The sequence below is a fragment of the Mesoplodon densirostris genome, chromosome 2 (assembly GCF_025265405.1).
Source record: "Mesoplodon densirostris isolate mMesDen1 chromosome 2, mMesDen1 primary haplotype, whole genome shotgun sequence".
Classification (NCBI taxonomy): Eukaryota; Metazoa; Chordata; class Mammalia; order Artiodactyla; family Ziphiidae; genus Mesoplodon; species Mesoplodon densirostris.
In genome coordinates, this window is record NC_082662.1 from 45,266,151 (window position 1) to 45,293,799 (window position 27,649).

A 27,649-nucleotide genomic window follows, 5' to 3' on the forward strand; every position below is an offset into this window, starting at 1 on the left:
GCGTGGTGACTATAGTTAACCATACTGTACTATATACTTGAAATTTGTTAAGAAGTTAGATCTCAAGTGTTTTCTCACCACACACACAAAAATGGTAACTAAAATGGTAACTATGTGAGGTAACAGATATGTTAATTAGCTTGACTGGTGACTGTTTCACAATGTATACATATATCAAATAACCAAGTTGTACACCTTAAATATATACAATAAAAAATAAAAATAAAGTAAAAACCCCAGGAACCTCATTTAGATGTCAGATATTGCTAAAATTAATTCTTATGTTAACCACAAAAAGTGGCTCTTAGTCAGGAAACTTGACTCTAATGGACTGATAAGGCTAAGAGTTTTGCTGCCCAGAGTATTAATAGGCTTTCCCAGAAAACAATTTCTTATTAGTAGAATGCTAAGAATATATCTGCTTAAGAGTGGAGACAGCCAGAGAACAATCAACAGCAATCTCATGATATCAATTACAAGAATAAATTATATTCATATACTACAATTTTTCTGAACCCTCAAATCGTGGAAAATCTGCGCTTTACTAAATAACGTACAATGTGGATTAAAACTTCAAGATAAATAAAGCTGTTGGAAAAAAATCTTTGAGAAGAATTATTTGAGAGGAATCATTTCTAGGTTTCTTACAATAAACTCAGAAAATGAAAACCACTGGGGAAAGCTCTTTGCAACTAACACAGCTGCCAAAAATGAGACACATCGTTCTGTTGGAAACAGAAAGGAACCACTCTGCAACCAGCTTTGTAACACGTTTTTTAGTGTCCTTCACTAATTGGTATGTTTAGAATCAATATAAATTTGAGTAACCTTTTCAAAGAGCCACTTTAGGAAACAAAGTTTATAGGCCACTTTTTTTTTCCCAAATGAAAATAAGCTGAATACCATTTATAGTTCTTCTAACGCAGTCTACTTAAAAGAACAAAAGAAGTGTGTGAGAAAACTAAGACTATTTAAGACCACTAAAAAATTAAGGCATAATTAAACAGTACCATCCCAGAGGCAGCTATTTATTCCTTCACTCCTTATGAAGCCACTAACCTTCCTGGAGTTGATAAACTTAGTTTCTTGAGTAATGGCTAGTCCTTGTCTACCAGTCTCATCCCATACTCTGAGAAACTTTAGTTACTAGGGTTGTCACAACAGTCCTGTCCCTGCTGACTTATCGTTGTTTAAATAATCTCACTTGCCAACTGAACAAAAAAGATTTGTGTAGCATTTTAGAATTCAAAGTATATTCTCATTCATTATCTTAAATCACTTTTTTTTTTTTTTTCTGTACACGGGCCTCTCACTGTTCTGGCCTCTCCCGTTGAGGAGCACAGGCTCCGGACACACAGGCCTAGTGGCCATGGCTCACGGGCCCAGCTGCTCCGCGGCATGTGGGATCTTCCCGGACCGGGGCACGAACCCGTGTCCCCTGCATCGGCAGGCAAACTCTCAACCACTGCGCCACCAGGGAAGCCCCCTCATATCACTTTTGAAATAATCTCTCCAGATAGAAAAATTGAGGCTCAGATAGATGAAGTGCCTTGCTCAAAATGACATAAATATTTAGTATAAAAATTAGAGTTGGAATTGGTTTATTCCATTTCATAGCACTAAATTTCTGTAGTATGCCAGGCATTATGCTAGGCACAGAATATAATGAGATAAATAAGAGGAGGGATTCACCCTCCCTCAGACTGGTTCACTGCTCCCAGTCACTTCCAAGGATTAACAATCTTTCTGAAGAACTGGGCCATGTATTCAACAAATATTTATTAAATGCCTACTCTGCACTGGCACAGTAAAATAAGAAGCACTAGGACCAGCCGTGAATAAATAAAACAGACTAAAATTCCTATCCTTGCAGGGTTTATAATTTCATGGAAGAAAACAGATCACAAACAAATATATGAATATGTATGGAAGGTGGCAGTAAGTGCTATGAACAAAATAAAGCAGGGTAAAGGCAGAGAGAGTGATGGAGGCAATGCTTTTTATACACGGTGGTCCAGGAGACTCTGGTAAGATGAAATTTGAGCAGAAACTCGAAAAAAAGTAAAAGAGTGAACCATTCTGGATATGTGGGGTAAGAACATTTTAGATGAAGGGAATAGCAAACACAAAGGTGTTAGGTATGAAGACACCCCAACTTAGGCTTTCTGGCTGTTCCATACTTTTCAAGCTGTTCCTTACTCAGACAGCTGGTTCTGTCCCAACTATGGGGAGAATCAAAAGTCAAGACAAAATATTTCTAAAAGGATCCTTTGGCTGTTTTTGTTCTCAAGTTATCACTCCACCACTACCCCACTAATTCATCTTCTTTGTGTAAGACAGAGAATTTACTCGTCATTAGTCTAACAAGTAATGAATACTACACTGATGAATACTATATAAAAAAACTAAAATCTCTCTCTCTCTAGTCATTTGGACTGATATTTACCACTCCTCGCCACCTCCAAGGGATAACCTGGAGCACAGGGGGAACCACAGTATTTAATAATATGTTAATTCTAATTTAGGAAACTTAGATAATGAATTCTTAGCAGCTGGCCATTCAGAAATTGCTGCAGGGGGGATTTCCCTGGTGGCGCGGTGGTTAAGAATCCGCCTGCCAATGCAGGGGACAGGGGTTCGAACCCTGGTCCGGGAAGATCCCACATGCCACGAAGCAACTAAGCCCGTGCGCCACAACTACTGAGCCTGAGCTCTACAGCCCGTGAGCCACAACTACCAAATCCATGCGCCTAGAGCCTGTGCTCTGCAACAAGAGAAGCCACCGCAATGAGAAGCCCGCTCACCACAATGAAGAGTAGTCCCCACTCACCGCAAGTAGAGAAAGCCCGCGCGCAGCAACAAAAGACCCAACGCAGCCAAAAATAAATAAATAAATTCATTTTTTTAAAAAAAGAAAGAAAGAAATTGCTGCAGGTTACCAATAATTTAGAGGAAAGAGAATAATGTTCTAAGACAGAGACTGGGGAAAAAATATGCTAACAAAAGAATCTTAACTTGCATAACCATATCTTACAACCTTACAACCTTAACTTACAATAAGAGTGAAAACTTGAGTCTCAAATACTAAGATGTGAAAAAGAATATTTCTACCCTGCATAAAAGAGAATAAAGTATAATAATTAAACATTCTAAAGTATATTAATAAACTCTACATGCCTATGAAACTTTATTTTCATGTCCATTATCAGAACCTGCCACACCACTTTCCATCCACAGATAACTATTTTGTCCCCATATTATTATGATTTATGTTACATGTTAGTGCAAGAAAAAGCCTCAGTTATCTTAAATGTTAGGTACTTTTTTCCTCTGTTCCACTTACCTTAGCCCAATAGCGAAAGGCTAACACCAAGGGAGTAAAGACAGGTTCCATTTTGCCAAGAGCAGCAAATAAATCAGTAGTGAGGCATGCCATATCATTTCCTGCACTCACTCTACAAAGTAAACCACTGTGAATGAGAAAGAAACAAATTTTCACTGTACTAATACCTTAAAAACCAGAATACTTCAAATCCTGTGGCTATCCTTTCCAGTAACCACAATTAACACCTAAGAAGTCATAATAAAAACAAATGTTTTAATAAACTTAGAGCTAACAGAAAACTATGTATCATTTCCATCACTAGAGTTCCATACAAATTAAAGATGTTTTAACTATTCATTTATACTTCAGAAATAAAGTTTAACCTCACTTAGTATTTAAGTTCATGAAAAGTTAATTTCAAAAGCAGCATTAAGATTCACCAAAAGTTGATTTATGTGAGGGGAAAGACATTGATATCATCAATGTCAAATAGTACAACATACCTTCCTACTCAATTCTTTTTGCTTTGCACATGATAAAAACAAAAAATGAAATACTGGGGCTTTCCTGGTGGCGCAGTGGTTGAGAGTCCGCCTGCCGATGCAGGGGACACAGGTTCGTGCCCCGGTCCCAGTCCGGGAGGATCCCACATGCCGCGGAGCAGCTGGGCCCGTGGGCCATGGCCGCTGGGCCTGCGCGTCCGGAGCCTGTGCTCCGCAATGGGAGAGGCCGCGACAGTGAGAGGCCCGTGTACCGCAAAAAAAAAAAAAAAAAATACTGAACTGACTAGCTATACTTCTTGACTCTAATTTTTCCTATCCAAGCTTTCATGACTTTATTGATATGCTATTTCCAGATTAGGGATCAGAAAGAATTTATCTATTAATCCACAGTAATGCTTATATGTAAGTGAAAATAGGAGCTACCTTAAACAGAGTGACAGAATTGTAGAAGAAAATTTTTGTGGCAGGGAAAAGAATGTGACTGAGGTTGCCGCAGAGGCAATTTGACACAATGTGGTAGGAAAAACACTCGAAGTCAGAATACCTCTATTCCAATTCTGATTTTCCCCTGAATAATTTGAATTTGGACAAATCACTTAATCACTCCAGGTCTCAATTTTCTAATTTAGAAAATAAGGAAGTTGAACTAGATCTCCAAAGATTCTTCTAGCTTTGAATAAGAAAACAGAGTAATCTTAAAATGTAAGAAATAATAATAATCAATAAAAGAATACATTATTATTTCCGTATTGTTTCCATCTCTCCCACATTGGTTTCAAATACGATTATTTCAGTTTCCTTTGTCAAAGGCATGTTGCTCTCAGTCCTATAAATATCTGAATAGAAAGCGAAGATCAATCTTCAATGACTCCTTGAATTTCAGTGAACTAAAAACTAGATTCTAATAGACAGATCCTTGAGAAGAGAGTCTATTTCTTATTTATGTTTGAAATAAGCAAAGCAGTACTAACATATAGTAAATGCTCAATACTGTTGGGTGAATAAACAAATGAAAAGTTTTGCATTAGAATGTTTTATTTTTAACTCTCTAATAACTCTATTTCTTGTTCACATGCTTTTAGCAGGCTTGCTAATTTTAATAAATAGAAACTAGCTTAGTCAAATTAATCCAAGGAGAAATCTAAAACAAAACTCTTCTCTCTTACAGATATCCACGGCATACTTGGTTGTTGTTAATTTTTTTTTAAACTTTATTTTCTCTTCATTGTTACCGACCTTTTCCGATCTTTGCACACCACAACAGGAACTTTAGCGTGAAAATCAGATTCCACATCTACATATAATACTAATAAAGAAAAAAAATAAAACATGTAAGCTAATGTCAACATCTCTCAAATGTTTGCTCTATGGTAAACATTAAGTAATCGTTTCCTTCTAAAAAATCACTCTCACTGCTTCTGTGGGATAATCCACTCTTCTCGTTACGAGCATCAACCCAACAGAATCTCTTACCTCTCTTGGTGTCATTTGCTGTATTATCACAAACCACAGACAGGCAGAGTCCCAAATACTGTCCGAACATTATAATTACCTTAAGAAGAAAGGTTTTAACATCCCTAAAAGTTTGAATATTTCCAAGTAAATATACAATCTAGTCAAAGTTGTTAAACCTTCATAGATATAGCAAACAGAGGACACCACTTACTTCTGAAGGCTATTTCCACAGGAGTCATGAAATGAGAACCTACAATGCTTTGACAATATAGTTCTTTTAAATTATCCATGGCAGTAAAAGGCTAACTCTACTGGCCCTATTTCCTGTTAATATATGAAGAGTCTGCCAAAGCTCTTAAGGAAGGACTAACAGGTGAAGCACACTTCCACTCTGAAGTCTTTCTCTACATCTCCAAGGTAGGCCCCATGCCATAAAATATCTAATCTAAACAAAAATAGATGGATTAACATCTCATTTGAAGTTCAAAAAAAATCTCTTAGTAGTACCTGTTGGAATTATTAATCTATTCAAAACAAATGTGCTGAAGAGCTTTATGTCAGGAATTACATTATGCATGGTGGATATGACAATGAATAGATACAAAGAGCTCAATTAGGGATTTGGAAAACAAATATATAAACAAATAAATCCTGTAGATAACAGGATAGAGGTCTTTAAAGAGTACAGAGGGCATAAAGGAGGGAATAATCAATTTTACATTCAGACTGAATTTTAAAAACCTATGTTATGTGACTTAAGATGATCTACTCATGTATTCTAGTGGGAAACATATTTAAAATATTTTTGCTATGTTGATAATGTCTAGTGAGCCTAAAGAGGTAAAAGCACTTATCTATACTATGCTTTAGAGTTTTTGTGCAATGAGAGTCAACTATTTATTACAGAAGAAAACTTCCTTTACAAGTTAAACTGGACCAAAATCATCCCTTAAATATTAATATCCCAGGAAAATGGCCAAAAAGCTGAAAAATAACAGAGAGCTGATAGGGCAGACAGAGAGAAGAAAAGAAGTTTAGAACTGACACTAGAGCCAATGAGAGGGTATGGCTAAAATCAATAAGCTATCTCTTCTAAGCCAAAATGGAAATATTTTTGACAGGTCATTATGATTCATAAAATTTAAGATGACAATAGTAATAATAATAACAATCACAGCAGCAGAAATTTAATAAGAAGTTACTGTAAACCAGGTACTTTTCTAAGCTATGGCTTAACCCATTTCATCCTCATAAACAACCCTCTCATCAAAAAGATACTATGTTATTGCCATTTTATAGATGAGAAAACTGAAGCATTAACACTTAAGTAATTTGTCAAAGGACACACAACCAGTAAGTGGTACAACTAAAATTTGCACCTGGAAAGTCTGGCTTCAGATTCTGAGCTCCTAAGCATTTACTTTATATAACAAGAAAAGCAGTAAATAAAACGAAGAAAATAATATTCCAGACTGTACTACATGACCTGGGACCTGCTTTGAGAAAGTTGTAAATTTTAAAATTTTTATTTAAAAAGTATTGTTACCTATATGAATGTCTTTTTACATAAAAATCAATCCAGACAGATGAGCCACATATGAAAGACTTACTAGGTATAATTTGGTTGATGTACTATAAATGATTAACATTGTTTTAAGTGGGGAAAAAACATATTTACTCAATGCATACACACATTTTTTCCCCAAGTCTCTCCCTAAATTTTCCTTCATCAACAATCTCCTAATGATTACAGGTTTTCTGGCTCATTTTACACAAGAAGCATCCATAATACTCAAAGGCAACATTTTGAAATTACCCAAAAGGCAATCGTTTTTAATACATCAATTTTAAATATGATACTTTTGATCTAACCAACATGTAAATGTTCTAGTACACCTATTAAATACATATGCAATACAATGACGCAAATATGCTAGCAGTTTTAGTTTAACTTGCTTAGGCATACATAAACAACACAATGCACATACCTTTAAAGAACTTTCTTTAGAAAAAACAATTTTAAAAAGAAACTCACCACTTTTTTTTAAAATCCCAAGCACTTGTATCAGAAGATCTGGATGATTCATCTAAAAGAAGTTTTAAATTAATAAATACACTAACTTCAAAGTTCAAGTTTCAGAACTTTAGAGATAATTCAATTTCATTAAATACAAGTAAAATCATGCTCTGTATTTTAAAATAATGAAAACAGAATAGTGTTCTACTTTTATGTTAAGAAATCTTGTTCATGGAGGAAGTAGAATCTAATAAATCATACAGTGCTATTATTCCAGCAACACTACTAGAATTAGTGAGTTCTTAGAGTGAGAAAAGATTCTGTAATTTCATATCAAAACAAATGAAAAAAGAAATCAGTTTACCAAATGATTTCTAAAGAGAAGTTGTTGAGATAAGAAATTTAAGGGATATTGACAACTGGCAGCATGGCCAAAAGTCTTAGATTAAAATACTACTTTAAATAACAAGCACGTCAAATATTTAGCTTAAATGTGTACTTTGCTGCTATTTAAAAAGTATTTAATAATCATACCTTACTTGTAAGTTAATGACTATATCAGACTAGAAATTAAAACATCAAATTTTCACCCAAATCAAACCTCCTCGAGCATAAACTTATTCAAAAAATTAAAAACACATAAAATATCAACTGATTATTTTAAATGTTTGATATGTCAGTAAATAAGCAATGTTAGCAATGCTAAACAATATTGGTATTTTGCTAATGGTCCTAGCCACTACTTATTAAAAGTACCTATAATGTGGGGCTTCCCTGGTGGCTCAGTGGTTGAGAGTCCGCCTGCCGATGCAGGGGACACGGGTTTGTGCCCCGGTCTGGGAAGATCCCACATGTCACGGAGCAGCTAGGCCCGTGAGCCATGGCCGCTGAGCCTGCGCGTCTGGAGCCTGTGCTCCGCAACGGGAGAGGCCACAACAGTGAGAGGCCCGCGTAACGCAAAAAAAAAAAAAAAAAAAAAGAGTACCTATAATGTACCAGGCACTATACAAAAATACTTGGTATATATCACTTATCTAATATTGAAGTTATTATTCCTATTTTGGAAATTAGAAACTGAGGCTCAAGAAGGTCAAGTAACTTGCTCATTTTAGCCAAGATTTGAACATCTACAGATGTATGATTTCAAAATTCTTTCCTCTTTCCATACTGCTTAGCATAAGCAATAACTGTTCAATACGTTCAAATACAAGCATGTTCCCTTTTTTTTTTGACCACCTTCCTCTTCTTCCTTTTTTTTTCTCCCTTATTTTCTTTAATTCCACCTATGTCTGACACCTAAAAAGTACTTTCCAAAAGCACTGTTAAATCATGATGGTAACATTCTACAAGCCAGAGTTTTATATTCCCCTATATCTTCTCTAAAAAAGATAATCAATAAACAATACCAAGTACTAATTAAGAACCATACAGAAAAGGGTCTTGTCTAATTACTTACCTTGGGAGGAAATTTTATATCTATATTAACATCACTACTTTTCAGAGCAAACTTAGTCAGAGATGAGCCATACAACCTAAGTGAACACTCTGGAAATGAAGGAAAAATATCATAGCATGAAACAGCATGCAAATATGAGAACTTTAAAAAACAGTGATAGGAAAATTGCATATATTTCAATTCTGTGACTTCCAATTCTAATACAGCAATTATAGTATAATAATACCCTTTTCTAACTGATATACAAAATAATAAAAATGTTTTTCAGTTATAGGGCTCAGGAAGAGAGAAATAACTCATTCAAGTTCAGTGTTTAAACAAAATTTTAGTAGTAATTCATTTAGGAATAACTAGAAGTATGTTTCACATTTAATATGTAACAGTAAAGAATGCACTAACCTAGCTATAGCTACTGTCACAAACTACATATTTTTTTAGATATTTATATTTACTTAAGAAATAGCTCTTTAAATGGGGAAGGGATCACAGACATTCAGCCAATGCTCTTTAAAAACACAAAGTGAAGCCAAGTCAATTGATACTGCAGACCTAAAACCAAAAAAAACCCTATGACTTTCAAGAGTTCACAGAACAAAATAAATAGGAATAATAACATGCTACCTACATCTTTTGCAAACTATCAAATATGTTATTTCAAAAATCATAATAAGGGGCTTCCCTGGTGGCGCAGTGGTTGAGAGCCCGCCTGCCGATGCAGGGGACATGGGTTAGTGCCCCGGTCTGGGAAGGTCCCACGTGCCGCGGAGCGGCTAGGCCCATGAGCCATGGCCGCTGAGCCTGAGCGTCCGGAGCCTGTGCTCCACAACAGTAGAGGCCACAACAGTGAGAGGCCCGCGTACCGGGGGAAAAAAAAAATCATAATAAGGTAAATTTTTAAAGGATCTCAGCAGAGGGCAAGTTGAAAAATAACATGATTGGGACTGATCATGAGATGTTTAGTACGTTAGGAAGTGTTAAGTTTGTACTCAGTTGAATATATAAAAGTCTACTTTTCAAGTTCACAAAATGTCTGAAAGTCATCCAAGTCATTAAAATCATAAATATTTCACTTCTATTCTTATAATAATAAGTAAATTATTCCTATGTATAATTTAAATTAGTATCAATCTGTTTTAGATAGAAAACTACATTATAGAAATAATAAAGAAAAATTAAAACTTCAATTTCAATTTTATATTCTTTCTTATAAATCTCACAATGGCTTGATATAAAATTATAATTTATCAACTGTCTAAAATCCCTTTGGTGGTAAGAAACAAGTCTTACTTAATATCCATTTACTTAAATTCAGTATTAATGCAAAAAAATGATGAGGGCTAAGCAAATAATCTATACATAAATGTCTACAATAAACCTGACCCAACTCCCCCTTGTGCCAAAAACATAAGCTTTCTGTAAAGAAAGATCAAGAGTCAAAAAAAGAAATAAAAGTATAAATTTTACCTCTAACATCCTTAAAGTAAATTAATTTTCCCCACTATCAAGGAATAGGAATTTTATTCAGTAACTAGTTCAACTGTATATACTGAAATAAATATGACTAAAATGTCCATTCAGAAGTCAATGATACTGAAAATTTAATATAAAATATAATATTCAAGTACTAAGCAATTAATCTTGTATCTGACATTATAAAAATCTTTTTTTCTTATTACAAAAATTATGCTGTGCCGTAATTCTCCGTTTTCCTTTTCTGAAATATCTCCCCCCAAAAGTCATTTACTAATAATTAAATTAGTCTACTTTGAAGATGGAGAAAAAAAGAGAAAGAAAAACATTAAGAATTTACCCTAAGTTCAAGAGGAAGCAAGAAGAAGAGTTGTGTCATTTTAAAAATTAAGTATAAAATGAAGCTGTACCTGGTAAAAATGCTGTTATAACCTTTGACATTTCCTCCACAATTTCCTGACGAACTCTGAGGTCATCATCTGTTATTCCTTGTTCTTTTGCTAATTCAATAACTGCAACACTTAAAGCAGCCAAGTGGGCAAGGGAAGGAGGTGGCAGAGAACGAAGCTCACTTTCTTCCTGTTTTTCCTATTAGTGTGACGTTTAACAACAACAATATAAAAAAAGATTTCTATTTTAATGTCCTCGTATTTAGGAGAGAAGGACATCATCAATATATATGCACCTTCTATTGCCAGATTTAAGAAACCTAGGATATGGAACTGAACAAAAGAGACAGAGATCCCTGCCTTTGTGAAGCAGGATTGAAAGAATGAGAGGTGCTGTGGGGGAGGTTGCTATTAAACATTTAAAAAATAAAACCTGTTTTACTTTACTGTCTGCATAAATTCTGAAATGCTACATCAAAGCCAAGATTCCATAAGTAACAACATTTAGCTGATCATTTTGTTGCAGCCAAGACAGACTGTCTTAGGTATAGCAGAAGGTCTTGAATGTCTCTGATTGGCATGTACAGTACCAGATTAAATGGTCACAGGAAAACATCCTAAACAATATCGCCATGTATTTGATACACTGCCTCCCATTTAAAACTGATTTCGCTGTTATTTTATACAAAACTAGGCAAAATGTTAAAAAAAACACAAAACCTGTATTCTGCTAAAAGTTTGAAAGCCAATTTAAAGCAAGGAGTTGAAGAGGGACTATATTATATATGCACAGTGATTTTTAAAATTAACTGATTACTCTGATTTTAAAAACTACATGCTAACTGCAAAAGCTACATGAAAAATAAGAAAAGAAGAAAATCACCCACCAGCTCACATCCTACTACTCCATACATTTTCAACATAACAGACCATACCATTTCTTTAACATTATAACAAAAACATTTTCTATTATCACATTTCAGTCAAAAAACAATCTCTTATTTTTTTTGAGATACGGAGCTCCCAAAAGAATAATCAAAAGTAGTTTATTCTTTCCCCCTCCCCAACTCAATATAGTAAAACAAAGACTTTGGTCTATTCCTAATTCTATTCTTTGTTACCATATTCAGTCTTAATGTAAATCAAGTTTACCTATGGTACAGAATAATCAAACAAAGGAAGTAAGATAACTTTGTTTTTATAAGTTTCTGAGATCATTTCTGCAACCTTAACTATAAACTACATCTTAGATGAGCATCTAAGTTTTCAGGACTACTTTCTTTTTAGGATTTACCCAAGGTATTAACAGCAATATACTTAATGAAAAAATGATACAAAATTAACATGCAACAAAATTATCTTTATTTCTAGATTGAAAATAAGAGGATAAAAGACAATGAACACTCTTCTATCTATGCTATCCCGCATGCTGCAATAAGAGCCTGCATGCTGCGACTAAAGATCCCAAATGCTGCAACAATCCTGCTTGCCACACCTAAGACCCGGCGCAGCCAAATAAATAAAAGTAAATAAATAAATAAATAAATGTTTTAAAAATAAGCCTATTCTACCTCCTTTAGGATACTGTTCCATCAAACATTCTCATTTATATCCTCATATCATTGATCATCCTCATGTCAACCTGATATCTTCATATATCCTCTGTCATAAATATGATCAATTAAATCCCTACCCTTCTGTAACTTATATTCTAGTTAGAGAAAACAGACAACAGATAAATAAATATATATTATGATGTCAGGTAGTGTTATTAAGAAAAATAAAACAGGGTAAGAGGCTACAGACTGTTGGGAAGATGGTATTATTTTAGAATAGAGTAGACAAAGAAAGCCACTCTAAACAGGTGAAGAGACATGAAAGTGAAGAAGAGACACACTTAAATTTCTGGAGGAAGAGCATTCAAGACACAGAAAACAGTAAATGCGAAGACTCAGAGGCAAAAAAGTACCTAATCTTATTTAAAGAGAGCAATATGTCTGAGGCTGAGTAACAAAATGGTGACCGTGAAACATGATGAAACTTAAAAGTTAACTAGAAGCCAAATATTGTATAACCTCATGAAACTTGATAAGGGCTTAGAATTTTATTTTAAGTTGTGAAGCTACTAATGGGCTATAAGTAGGAAGTAATATGATATACTTTAAAAGAACAATTCTGGCTACTAAATGAAGAAGACTGGGTGGGGGGATGGGGCAGGGCAAGAAGTGAGATAAATTGGAAATAGTCCAGGTGAGAGATAGAAAACCCTTAAGAGTCTAAGAACAAATGTTAAAACTAATGAACAAAAAATTAAATACAAAGAAAACATATTAAAAGCAGCAAGGGAAAAACAACAAATATCACACAAGGGAATTCCCATAAGGTTAACAGCTGATCTTTCAGAAGAAACTCTGCAAACCAGAAGGGAGTGGCAGGACATATTTAAAGTGATGAAGGAGAAAAACCTACAACCAACATTACTCTACCCAGCAAGGATCTCATTCAGATTTGATGGAGAAATTAAAACCTTTACAGACAAGCAAAAGTTAAGAGAATTCAACACCACCAAACCAGCTTGACAACAAATGCTAAAGAATGTCCTCTAGGCAAGAAACACAACAGAATGAAAAGACCTATAATAACAAACCCAAAACAATTAAGAAAATGGGAATAGGATCATACATATCAATAATTACCTTAAATGTAAATGGATTAAATGCTCCCACCAAAAGACACAGACTGGCTGAATGGATACAAAAACAAGACCCATATATATGCTGTCTACAAAAGACCCACTTCAGACCTAGAGACACATACAGACTGAAAGTGAGGGGATGGAAAAAGATATTCCATGCAAATGGAAACCAAAAGAAAGCTGGAGTAGCAATTCTCATATCAGACAAAATAGACTTTAAAATAAAGACTATTAGAAGAGACAAAGAAGGACACTACATAATGATCAAGGGATCAATCAAAGAAGATATAACAATTGTAAATATTTAAGCACCCAACATAGGAGCACCTCAATACATAAGGCAAATACTAACAGCCATAAAAGGGGAAATCGACAGTAACACATGCATAGTAGGGGACGTTAGCACCACACTTTCACCATTGGACAGATCATCCAAAATGAAAATAAATAAGGAAACACAAGCTTTAAATGATACATTAAACAAGATGGACTTAATTGATACTTATAGGACATTCCATCCAAAAACAACAGAATACACATTTTTCTCAAGTGCTCATGGAACATTCCCCAGGATAGATCATATCTTGGGTCACAAATCAAGCCTTGGTAAATTTAAGAAAATTGAAATTGCATCAAGTATCTTTTCCGACCACAACACTATGAGACTAGATATAGATTACAGGAGAAGATCTGTAAAAAATACAAACACATGGAGACTAACCAGTACACTGCTAAATAACCTAGAGATCACTGAAGAAATCAAAGAGGAAACCAAAAAATACCTAGAAACAAATGACAATGGAGACACAACGACCCAAAACCTATGGGATGCAGCAAAAGCAGTTCTAAGAGGGGAGTTTATAGCAATACAATCCTACCTTAAGAAACAGGAAACATCTCGAATAAACAACCTAACCTTGCACCTAAAGCAATTAGAGAAAGAAGAACAAAAAAACTCCAAAGTTAGCAGAAGGAAAGAAATCATAAAGATCAGATAAGAAATAAATGAAAAAGAAATGAAGGAAACGATAGCAAAGATCAATAATACTAAAAGCTGGTTCTCTGAGAAGGTAAACAAAATTGATAAACCATTAGCCAGACTCATCAAGAAAAAAAGGGAGAAGACTCAAATCAATAGAATTAGAAATGAAAAAGGAGAAGTAACAACTGACACTGCAGAAATACAAAAGATCAGGAGCGATTACTACAAGCAACTCTATGCCAATAAAATGGACAACCTGAAAGAAACGGACAAATTCTTAGAAATGCACAACCTGCCAAGAATGAATCAGGAAGAAATAGAAAATATGAACAGACCAATCACAAGCACTGAAATTGAAACTGCGATTAAAAATCTTCCAACAGGGCTTCCCTGGTGGCGCAGTGGTTGAGAGTCCGCCTGCCGATGCAGGGGACACGGGTTCGTGCCCCAATCCGGGAAGATCCCACATGCTACAGAGAGGCTGGGCCCGTGAGCCATGGCTGCTGAGACTGTGTATCCTGCGCATCCGGAACCTGTGCTCCGCAACGGGAGAGGCCACAACAGTGAGAGGCCCACGTAACGGGAAAAAAAAAAAAAAAAAATCTTCCAACAAACAAAAGCCCAGGACCAGGTGGCTTCACAGGCGAATTCTACCAAACATTTAGAGAAGAGCTAACACCTATCCTTCTGAAACTCTTCCAAAATATAGCAGAGGGAGGAACACTCCCAAACTCATTCTACGAGGCCACCATCACTCTGATACCAAAACCAGACAAGGATGTCACAAAGAAAGAAAACTGCAGGCCAATATCACTGACGAACATAGATGCAAAAATCCTTAACAAAATATTAGCAAACAGAATCCAACAGCACATTAAAAGGATCATACACCATGATCAAGTGGGGTTTATTCCAGAAATGCAAGGATTCTCCAATATACGCAAATCAATCCATGTGATACACCATATTAACAAACTGAAGGAGAAAAACCTATGGTCATCTCAATAGATGCAGAAAAAGCTTTCGACAAAATTCAACACCGATTTATGATAAAAACCCTCCAGAATATAGGCATAGAGGAAACTTTCCTCAACATAATAAAGGCCATATATGACAAACCCACAGCAAACATCATCCTCATTGGTGAAAAACTGAAAGCATTTCCACTAAAATCAGGAACAAGACAAGGTTGCCCACTCTCACCACTATTATTCAACATAGTTTTGGAAGTTTTCACCACAGCAATCAGAGAAGAAAAGGAAATAAAAGGAATCCAAATCAGAAAAGAAGAAGTAAAGCTGTCACTGTTTGCAGATGACATGATACTATACATAGAGAATCCTAAAGATGATACCAGAAAACTACTAGAGCTAATCAATGAATGTGGTAAAGCAGCAGGATACAAAATTAATGCACAGAAATCTCTGGCATTCCTATACACTAATGATGAAAAATCCGAACGTGAAATCAAGAAAACACTCCTATTTACCACTGCACTAAAAGAATAAAATATCTAGGAATAAACTTACCTAAGGAGACAAAAGACCTGTATGCAGAAAATTATAAGACACTGATGAAAGAAATTAAACATGGTACAAATAGATGGAGAGATATACCATGTTCTTGGATTGGAAGAAACAACATTGTGAAAATGACTCGACTACCCAAAGCAATCTACAGATTCAATGCAATCCCTATCAAACTACCACTGGCATTTTTCACAGGACTAGAACAAAAAATTTCACAATATGTATGGAAACGCAAAAGACCCCGAATAGCCAAAGCAATCTTGAGAAAGAAAAACGGAGCTGGAGGAATCAGGCTCCCTGACTTCAGACTATACCACAAAGCTACAGTAATCAAGACAGTATGGTACGGGCACAAAAACAGAAATATAGATCAATGGAACAGGATAGAAAGCCCAGAGATAAACTCACGCACATATGGTCACCTCATCTTTGATAAAGGAGGCAGGAATGTACAGTGGAGAAAGGACAGCCTCTTCAATAAGGGGTGCTGGGAAAACTGGACAGGTACATGTAAAAGTATGAGATTAGATCACTCCCTAACACCATACACAAAAATAAGCTCAAAGTGGATTAAAGACCTAAATATAAGGCCAGAAACTATCAAATTCTTAGAGGAAAACATAGGCAGAACACTCTATGACATAAATCACAGCAAGATCCTTTTTGACCCACCTCCTAGAGAAATGGAAATAAAAACAAAGATAAACAAATGGGACCTAATGAAACTTCAAAGCTTTTGCACAGCAAAGGAAACCATAAACAATACCAAAAGACAACCCTCAGAATGGGAGAAAATATTTGCAAATGAAGCAACTGACAAAGGATTAATCTCCAAAATTTACAAGCAGTTCATGCAGCTCAATAACAAAAAAACAAACAACCCAATCCAAAAATGGGCAGAAGACCTAAATAGACATTTCTCCAAAGAAGATATACAGACTGTCAACAAACACATGAAAGAATGCTCAACATCATTAATCATTAGAGAAATGCAAATCAAAACTACAATGAGGTATATCATCTCACACCAGTCAGAATGGTCATCATGAAAAAATCTAGAAACAATAAATGCTGGTGAGGGTGTGGAGAAAAGGGAACACTCTTGCACTGCTGGTGGGAATGTGAATTGGTACAGCCACTATGGAGAAGAGTATGGAGGTTCCTTAAAAAACTACAAATAGAATTAACATATGACCCAGCAATCCCACTACTGGGCATATACCCTGAGAAAACCATAATTCAGAAAGAGTCATGTACCAAAATGTTCATAGCAGCCCTATTTACAATAGCCAGGACATGGAAACAACCTAAGTGTCCATCATCGGATGAATAGATAAAGAAGATGTGGCACATATATACAATGGAATATTATTCAGCCATAAAAAGAAACGAAATTGAGCTATTTGTAATGCAGTGGATGGACCTAGAGTCTGTCATACAGAGTGAAGTAAGTCAGAAAGAGAAAGACAAATACCATATGCTAACACATATATATGGAATTTAAGAAAAAAAAATGTCATAAAGAACTTAGGGGTAAGACAGGAATAAAGACACAGACCTACTAGAGAATGGACTTGAGGATATGGGGAGGGAGAAGGGTAACCAGTGACAAAGTGAGAGAGTGGCATGGACATATATAGACTACCAAACGTAAAATAGATAGCTAGTGGGAAGCAGCCGCATAGCACAGGGAGATCAGCTCAGTGCTTTGTGACCACCTAGAGGGGTGGGATAGGGAGGGTGGGAGGGAGGGAGACGCAAGAGGGAAGAGATATGGGAACATATGTATATGTATAACAGATTCACTTTGTTATAAAGCAGAAACTAACACACCATTGTAAAGCAATTATACTCCAATAAAGATGTAAAAAAAAACAAAAAAAAACACTAATGAACAAATTCAGCAAACTAACAGGATACAAATCAGCACACAAAAATCATGTGCATTTCTATACACTAACAATGAACAACCTGAAAAAAAATAATTCCACTTAAAATAGCATCAAAAAGAATAAAAGATTTAAGAATTAACCAAGAAGATGAAAGAGGTGTACAGTGAAAAAGAGAAAACATGGCTTAAAGAAATTAAAGAAGACATGAATAAAGAGAAAGATATTCTGGGCTTCCCTGGTGGCGCAGTGGTTGAGAGTCTGCCTGCCGATGCAGGGGATGCGGATTCGTGCCCCAGTCTGGGAGGATCCCACATGCCGCAGAGTGGCTGGGCCTGTGAGCCATGGCCGCTGAGCCTGCACATCTGGAGCCTGTGCTCCACGATGGGAGAGGCCACAACAGTGAGAGGCCCGTGTACCGCAAAAAAAAAAAAAGAGAATCCAAGTTCATGGATTGGCAGACTTAATATTGTTACGATGTCAACAGTGCCCAAAGCAATCTACATATTCAATGCAATCCCTATCAATATCCTAATGACTTTTTGTTTTGCAGAAATAGGAAAAAAGATCCTAAAATTCACCTGGACTCTCAAGGGACCCCAAATAGCCAAAACAATCTTGAACAAGAGGAACAAAGCTAGGAGACTAACATTTCCTGGTTTCAAAACTTACTACAAAGCCACAGTAACCAAAACAGTATGGCACTGGCATAAATACAGACACAGAGGCCAATAAAATAAAATAAGAGAGCCCAATATACCCTGAGAAAACCATAATTCAAAAAGAGACATGTACCAAAATGTTCATAGCAGCCCTATTTACAATAGCCCGGAGATGGAAACAACCTAAGTGTCCATCATCGGATGAATGGGTAAAGAAGATGTGGCACATATATACAATGGAATATTACTCAGCCATAAAAAGAAATGAAATTGAGCTATTTGTAATGAGGTGGATGGACCTAGAGTCTGTCTTACAGAGTGAAATAAGTCAGAAAGAGAAAGACAAATACTGTATGCTGACACATATATATGGAATTTAAGAAAAAAAATGTCATGAAGAACATAGGGGTAAGACAGGAATAAAGACACAGACCTACTAGAGAATGGACTTGAGGATATGGGGAGGGGGAAGGGTAAGCTGTGACAAAGTGAAAGAGCAGCATGGACATATATACACTACCAAACGTAAGGTAGATAGCTAGTGGGAAGCAGCCGCATAGCACAGGGAGATCAGCTTGGTGCTTTGTGACCGCCTGGAGGGGTGGGATAGGGAGGGTGGGAGGGAGACGCAAAAGGGAGGGGATATGGGAACATATGTATATGTATAACTGACTAAATTTGTTATAAAGCAAAAAAAAAAAAAAATAAGAGAGCCCAGAAATAGATGTTCATATATAAGGTCAAATGATTTTTAATAAAAATGTCAAGAACATTCAATAGGAAAGAACTGCCTTTTCAAAACATGGTGCTAGGAAAGCTGGATATCCACATGCAATATGGATCCTTGTCTTACACCACATACAAAAATTAACTCAAAATGGATCAAAGATCTAAACATAAGAGCAAAATTATAAAACTCTTAGAAGAAAACAAAAGAGAAAAGCTTCATGACCTTGGATTTGGAAATGATTTTTTGGATATTAAACAAAAACACAGGAAACAAAAGAAAAAATAGACAAATGGGACTTCACAAAAATTAAAAACTTTTCTGTATCAAACAACACTACTAATAGAGTAAAAAGGTAACTCATATAATGGAATAAAAAATTTGTAAGTCATGTGTATAATACAGAATTAATATCCAGAACATATGAAGAACTCTTAAACTCAACTACAAGAAAATAACCCAATTCAAAAGTGGTCACAGGACTTGAATACACATTTCTCCAAAGAAGATATATGAATGGACAATAAGCACATGAAAAGGTGCTCAACATCACTAATCATTAGGGAAATGCAAATCAAAAGCACAATGATATATGACTAGGATGATTATTATCAAAACAACAACAACAGAAAAAACAACAGCAAGAGTTTGTGGATATGAAGAAATTTAACCCTTGTGTATGACTGGTGGGAATGTAAAATGGCACAGCCCCTGCAGAAAACAGCATGGCAGGTCCTCAGAAAATTAAACATAAATCTACCATTTGACTCAGCAATTCCACTTCTGGGTATATACACAAAAAAAATGGAAGTAAAGATTCAAACAAGTATTTCTACACCAATGTTCATACCAACATTATTCACAATAGCAAAAAGTAGAAACAACCCAGATATCCATCCATGGATGAATGGACACACAAAACATGGTATATACTACATAGAATGGAATATTATTCAACATTAAAAAGGAAAGAAATTCTGACACGTACTGTACACTACAGTATGGTTGAAGCTTAAAGACGTTACGCTAAGTGAAATAAGCAGAAAAGGACAAATATATAATTCCACTTATATGCGGCACCTACAATAGTCAAATACAGAGACAGAAAGTAGAGCGGTGGTTACCAGGAGCAAGGGTGAGAGAGAAATGAGGAGTTATTGTTTAATGGATACAGGGTTTCAATATAAGTTAATGAAAAAGTTCTGGAAATGGATATTGCAGATCATTGTACAACAATGTGAATGTACTTAATGTCACTGAACGGTACACTTAAAAGATGGTTAAAATGGTAAATATTATGTCATGTATATTTTACCACAATAAAAAAATTGTTTTAAACCTTCAATGGCACCAATAGGATAATGCACCACCTTCTTAACATGGAATATACAGCAATTTAGTTTCAGCATGCCTTTTTAGGCCCTCCTCCAACCATTCCCTCCCCATAACATCTGGGGCAGATATCCATAGTTAAATAGTCAGCAGCTTCCAAAGACTATATGCGATATTGGGTCTCCACATCATTACTCACATCATGATATCTTTCTTGTATCCATCTGGTGAAACTCTAATCCCTGAAGTTGTAACTTAAATGTCAAATATTCAGTGAAGGCTTCTTAATGTCTTTCCCTTTCCAACATAATGAAATGTTCCCTTTAATTCATGATTAATAACATACTATGCATTCCATCACTTTACCTCCTGAGGTAATCACTTATTCTCCTCATTTTAAACACTGCCTCATCTACTGGCTTGTGTTTTCAACAAGTAAGCACTCTCTACCTCTATAATAACAGCAACAACCACCACCATTTATTGAGTACCCACTATGGGCTTGGCATTGTGCCAGGGGCTTTAGAGATATTATGTCACTTAAGTCTTAAAATACACCTCCTTAGGGAGCTATCATCAAAATCATTTTATAGGGGGCAGGGTCAAGATGGCATACTAGGAGAGCACGGATTCGCATCTACTCACAACTAGGGCACTTACCAGGCACTGGTGCAGGACCACGGACACCTAAGGGAACAGGGCGAACCCCCAGCGACCGGGTAGGATGTAGGGCGTGGGAGGAGTGATGGGGGAGGAGAAGTGGAGGTGGGATGGGACTGGTGCCCTTGAGGGGAGGCTGGGGGAGGGTAAGGGATCCCACGCCAGAAGGAGGATATTAGGGAACCACTGGGAGGGCAGAGGATCAAAAGGGAACGTGGCCAGTCAGGTTTCCCCTGCCCACTTGAGCCCCCAGGAACCTGCTGAGGTTCTGGGCCTGATCCTCTGCCCACTGAGGCCCTCTCCAGCAGAGTGGGTCCTTAGGGAGTGGGAAGGAGGGAAGGAGGAGCAAAAGTAAAGGCCGGACCTCTGGGACAAGCACCCCTGAGGGGTGGCTGGGGAAGGGGAGGAGTTCCTACACCCAGAGGGACCCACCCATGATTAGGTGTCCAGCGGCAACGGTGGAGACCCTGGGGAAGATGGTGGGGAGGAGCACGAAGGAACGGAAGAGAACCGGGCCAGTACTTTCCCAGTCCACTTAGGCACCCCAGGCCTAAACCTCTGCCCTGGGAGCCTCCCTCCTGCCGCTCAGAGCCCAAGCCCTGCCCCTACACCCCCATCCAGGTCCCTACCTCTACATTCGGAGACACCCTCCAATGCACTGGGCCTAAACCCCACCCACACACCCTCACACACCCTACCTCCAAACTTCAGAACTCCACACTCCAGAGGCCCTCCTTTCCAGGTGCTGCCCCTCCCCTTCAGTGCCCACATCCTAAGCAGAGGTGCTGGGCCATGCTTGAATAGTGCCCTGCATAAGCCCCACTCAAGCATCACCCTCCCCACCTGCCTAGGTCCCTGCCTCAGTTCCACCCCCGCTTAAACTCCACCCCCATAGCCAAGGCTTTTTTTTTTTTTTTCCTCTTTTAGATTGGGGTTCTGTTTTACCTTGTTGATTCATTGTTCTTGATTCTTTTATATTTTTATATTTCCTAATAAATCTTTTATTTTTCAAATTTTATTTTATTCTTTATACTTTGTTATTGTTCTCCCCTTTTGGCTAGTTCCCCCCTCTTTACTTTTTTTTTCTTTTTTCTGCTGTGGTTTTATTTTACCTTGTTGCAGTTGTTTCAATTACAGTTTTATTTTTTCCTAATGTATTTTTTATCTTTCTAATTTTATTTTTTTATTCTTTGATATTGTACTGCTTTTTTTTTTTTTTTTTTTTTTTTTTTTTAACCACACCATGAAGCTTGGAAGATCTTGGTTCCAAGGCCGGAGGTCAGGCCCAAGTTCCGGTGGTGGGAGCTCTGAGACCAAACCACTGGACTAACAGAGAACCTCAGACCTCAAGGAATATTAATCAGACTGAGGCCTCCCGTAGGTCCTCATCTCACCACCAAGGCCCAGCTCTACTCAACTGCCTGAAAACTCCAGTGCTGGACATCTCAAATCAAACAACCAGTAAGACAGGAATACGGCACCACCCATCAAAAAGAGCAAGCAACCATATGCCAATAAAACGGACAACCTGGAAGAAATGGACAAATTCTTAGAAAAGCACAATCTCCCAAGACTGAACCAGGAAGAAATAGAAAATATAAACAGACCAATCACAAGCACTGAAATTGAGACTGTGATTAAAAATCTTCCAACAAACAAAAGCCCGGGACCAGATGGATTCACAGGCGATTTCTATCAAACATTTAGAGAAGAGCTAACATCCGTCCTTCTCAAACTCTTCCAAAATACAGCAGAGGGAGGAACACTCCACAACTCTTTCTATGAGGCCACCATTACCATGATACCAAAACCAGACAAAGACGTCACAAAGAAAGAAAACTACAGGCCAATATCACTGATGAACATAAATGCAAAAATCCTCAACAAAATACTAGCAAACAGAATCCAACAGCACATTAAAAGGATCAGTGACTATGATCAAGTGGGGTTTACCCCAGGAATGCAAGGATTCATCAATATATGCAAATCGATCAATGTGATAAACCAAATAAACAAATTGAAGAAGAAAAACCATATGATCGTCACAATAGATGCAGAAAAAGCTTTTGACAAAATTCAACAGCCATTTATGATAAAAGCCCTCCAGAAAGTAGGCATACAGGGAACTTAACACAATAAAGGCCATATATGACAAACCCACAGCCAACATCATTCTCATTGGTGAAAAACTGAAACCATTTCCACTAAGATCAGGAACGAGACAAGGCTGCCCACTCTCACCACTGTTATTCAACATAGTTTTGGAAGTTTTAACCACAGCAATCAGAAAAGTAAAAGAAATAAAAGGAATCCAAATCAGAAAAGAAGAAGTAAAACTGTCACTGTTTGCAGATGACATGATACTATACATAGAGAATCCTAAAGATGCTACCAGAAAAATACTCAGGCTAATCAATGAATTTGGTAAAGTAGCAAGATGCAAAATTAATGTACAGAAATCTCTTGCATTCCTATACACTAATGATGAAAAATCTGAAAGAGAAATTAAGGAAACACTCCCATTTACCACTGCAACAAAAAGAACAAAATACCTAGGAATAAACCTACCTAAGGAGACAAAAGACCTCTAAACAGAAAACTTTAAGACAGTGATGAAAAACATTAAAGATGATACAAATAGATGGAGAGATATACCATGTTCTTGGATTGGAAGAATCAACATTGTGAAATGACTATACTGCCCAAAGCAATCTACAGATTCAATGCAATCCCTATCAAACTACCAATGGCATTTTTCACAGAACTAGAACAAAAAACTGTACGATTTGTATGGAAATACAAAAGACACTGAATAGCCAAAGCAATCTTGAAAAATAAAAACGGAGCTGGAGGAATCAAGCTCCCAGACTTCAGCCTATACTACAAAGCTACACTAATCAAGACAGTATGGTATTGGCAAAAAAAAAGAAATATAGATCAATGGAACAGGATAGAAAGCCCAGAGATAAACCCACGCACATATGGTCACCTTATCTTTGATAAAGGAGGCAAGAATATACAAAGGAGAAAAGACAGCCTCTTCAATAAGTGGTGCTGGGAAAACTGGACAGCTACATGTAAAAGAATGAAATTAGAACACTCCCTAACACCATACACAAAAATAAACTCAAAATGGATTAAAGACCTAAATGTAAAACCAGACACTATAAAACTCTTAGAGGAAAACATAGGCAGAACACTCCATGACATAAATCATAGCAAGATCCTTTTTGACCCACCTCCTAGAGAAATGGAAATAAAAAACAAAAATAAACAAATGGGACCTAATGAAACTTAAAAGCTCTTGCACAGCAAAGGAAACCATAAACAAGACAAAAAGACAACCCTCAGGATGGGAGAAAATATTTGCAAACAAAGCAACTGACAAAGGATTAATATCCAAAATACACAAGCAGCTCATGCAGCTCAATACCAAAAAAACAAACAACCCCATCCAAAAAATGGGCAGAAGACCTAAATAGACATTTCTCCAAAGAAGATATACAGATTGCCAACAAACACATGAAAGGATGCTTAACATCACTAATCATTAGAGAAATGCAAATCAAAACTACAGTGAGGCATCACCTCACACCGGTCAAAATGGCCATCATCAAAAAATCTAGAAACAATAAATGCTGGAGAGGTTGTGGAGAAAAGGGAAACCTCTTGCACTGTTGGTGGGAATGTAAATTGATACAGCCACTATGGAGAACAGTATGGAGGTTCCTAACAAACTAAAAATAGAACTACCATATGACCCAGCAATCCCACTACTACGCATATACCCTGAGAAAATTGTAATTCAAAAAGAGTCATGTACCACAATATTCATTTCAGCACTATTTACAATAGCCAGGACAAGGAAGCAACCTAATTGTTCATGGACAGATGAATGGATACAGAAAGTGTGGCACATATATACAATGGAATATTACTTGGCCACAAAAAGAAACGAAATTGAGTTATTTGTAGTCAGGTGGATGGACCTAGAGTCGGTCATACAGAGTGAAGTAAGTCAGAAAGAGAAAAACAAACACCATATGCTAACACATACATATGGAATCTAAAAAAGAAAAAAAAATGGTTCTGATGAAACTAGGGACAGGATAGGAATAGAGACACAGACATAGAGAATGTACTGAGGACACAGGAAGGGGGAAGGGTAAGCTGGGACAAAGTGAGAGAGTAACACTGACACAGATACACTACCAAATGTAAAATAGATAGCTAGTGGGAAGCAGCTACGTAGAACAGGGAGATGTGCTCGGTGCTTTGCGACCACCTAGAGGAGTGGGATAAGGAGGATGGGAAGGAGACACAAGAGGGAGGGGATATGGGGATATACATATGCATATATCTGATTCACTGTGTTATACAGCAGAAACTAACACAACATTGTAAAGCAATTATACTCCAATAAAGATCTTAAAGGAAAAAAGAAAAAATAATCATTTTATAGATAAGAAAACTGAGGCTCAGGGATGTTAAGTATCTTTCTAGAATCACAAGATGGAAATGAGAATTAAATCTAGGTTTAACTCCCATGTCTGTGCACTTTCCACTTCCAATGTAATAATTAGTCAACAAATATTATGGAGCATCTAAGTATCAGGCACTGTGCTAGGCAATGGAGATACAACGGGAAAAAAGGAATGCATATAATCCCTGCCCTCATGGAGTTTACAGTCAAGAGAGAAATAAGGATTAATTACACAATTATTGAAATTAATAAAAAATTAAAGCTGTGAACCATGATGAGAGTTCCACTATGCCATATCTAAAAAAAAAAGATCCTGTGTGACACTCCAGCAAACTTCCTTACTCTTTTTTCACAACGAAACTTAGTGAAGGTTGAGTCCATACACCATTCCTTTAACCTGTTCACTCAAAACTATATCATTAGCTCTAAAACAGAAACTGCTCTTACAGGATTATCAAAACCTCCTTATTGCCAAACATTTTACGTTCTTAGATTATTTTTATCTATATTATCAGAGACTTTGGACTATCCTCTTAAAACTCTCCTTATTTTTGGCTTCTGTGATATCTTTCTCCATTTTTCCTATTTTTCTGTTCATTTTCCAGTCTATTGGTTGCTCCTCCGCTATTAGTTCCTTAAATGTTTGTGTTGTTTGATCTTCTCTCCTTCTCACTCCCTTGGGTGATCGCACCTACATCTATGACTTAGATAAGCTGAAGATTACCAAATATGATTCTCCAGCTCCTAATATAAATTCCAGATCTTTATATTCAACTGATGGGTGAACATCTCTTCTTGAAATGTCCTACAAGTGTATCAAACTGAGTATGTTCTAAATCGTTTTTCTTTTAGTATTTCCTCTAAGTTAATGGCATCACAATCTATAATAACATCTCAAATCAGATACCTTATGATCATTTTAGACATCCTAGGCCTCTACTTCCACAATTCTATATCCTACATTGCTCTTAAAACTCTAAGCTCAAGTCCATTCTCACTAACTACTACTTCATATCAAATGTTCCTCATTGCCTGACTAGATTATCATGAAAGACTAACTGGTGGGACATCCCTGGAGGTCCAGTGGTTAAGATTCCATGCTTCCAATGCAGGGGGCACGGGTATGATCCCTGGTCGGGGAACTAAGATCCCACATGCCACAAGGCACGGCAAAAAAAAAAAAAGACTAACTGGTCTCCCCAACCTAGACCCTTCAAAGGCTTCTTTCACACTTATTCGAGGGTGAGTAATGTTGCAAAAATACGTGTCATTAAGCTCCATACACCTCAGAATAAAATCCAAACACTCCAACATAGTATACATATTCATTCATGATCAGGCTTTTGCCCAACTCTCCAACATCATATATTTCATCCCTCCCTTTGCCAGTTTTCTTCAGTTATGCTAAGCTACTAGTTTTTCCCTGAACACAGTCTGCCGTTTCTTGCTTCAGTAACTCTGCACATGCTGGTTTCTCTTCTGTAAAGATGTATTCTCACTTCTTTACCTGGCTAACTTTTTTTTTTTTTTTGGCTGCCTTGGGTCTTCATTGCTGCACATGGGCTTCGCTAGTTGTGATGCGCAGGCTTCTCATTGTCATGGCTTCTCTTGTTGTGCAGCATGGGCTCTAGGCACAGGCTTTAGTAGCTGTGGTATGCGGGCTCAGCAGCTGTGGCCCATAGGCTCTAGAGCGCAGGCTCCGTAGTTGCGGTGCACAGGCTTAGCTGCTCCGTGGCATGTGGGATCTTCCTGGACCAGGGCTCGAACCCGTGTCCCTTGCATTGGCAGGTGGATTATTAACCACTGTGCCACCACGGAAGTCCCCTGGCTAATATTTTTAAGAACTAGGATCAGATTCTCTATTCACCATCTCTATTAAGCCTTCTCTGACTCACTACACAAACTTTATTACGTAAGTCCCAATCTGCTGTCACAGCATATTCTAAAAACCATCTACTATCACACTTACCACACTCTTTCAACCCTTTGCTTATATGCCCAGTTCCCAAAACCTGTGAACTCCCTACATCCACATGTTATAATGCTTTATTTTTTTAGATCTCTATACTATCAGT

General features: G+C 36.9%; 1 protein-coding gene across 9 annotated transcripts in view; it reads right to left on the reverse strand.

Moving 5' to 3' along the window:
- TUT4 (terminal uridylyl transferase 4) overlaps window positions 1-27,649 on the reverse strand; it is a 143,983-nt gene that overhangs the window by 53,290 nt on the left and 63,044 nt on the right. For all 9 annotated transcript variants that reach the window (XM_060089810.1, XM_060089804.1, XM_060089803.1 and 6 more), the window contains exons 5-9: window positions 10,637-10,814; window positions 8,757-8,845; window positions 7,319-7,370; window positions 5,065-5,134; window positions 3,344-3,470 (exon numbers count right to left, since the gene is read on the reverse strand). In XM_060089810.1, the coding sequence (XP_059945793.1) occupies window positions 3,344-3,470; window positions 5,065-5,134; window positions 7,319-7,370; window positions 8,757-8,845; window positions 10,637-10,814 (516 nt within the window). The remainder of the gene's footprint in view (window positions 1-3,343; window positions 3,471-5,064; window positions 5,135-7,318; window positions 7,371-8,756; window positions 8,846-10,636; window positions 10,815-27,649) is intronic.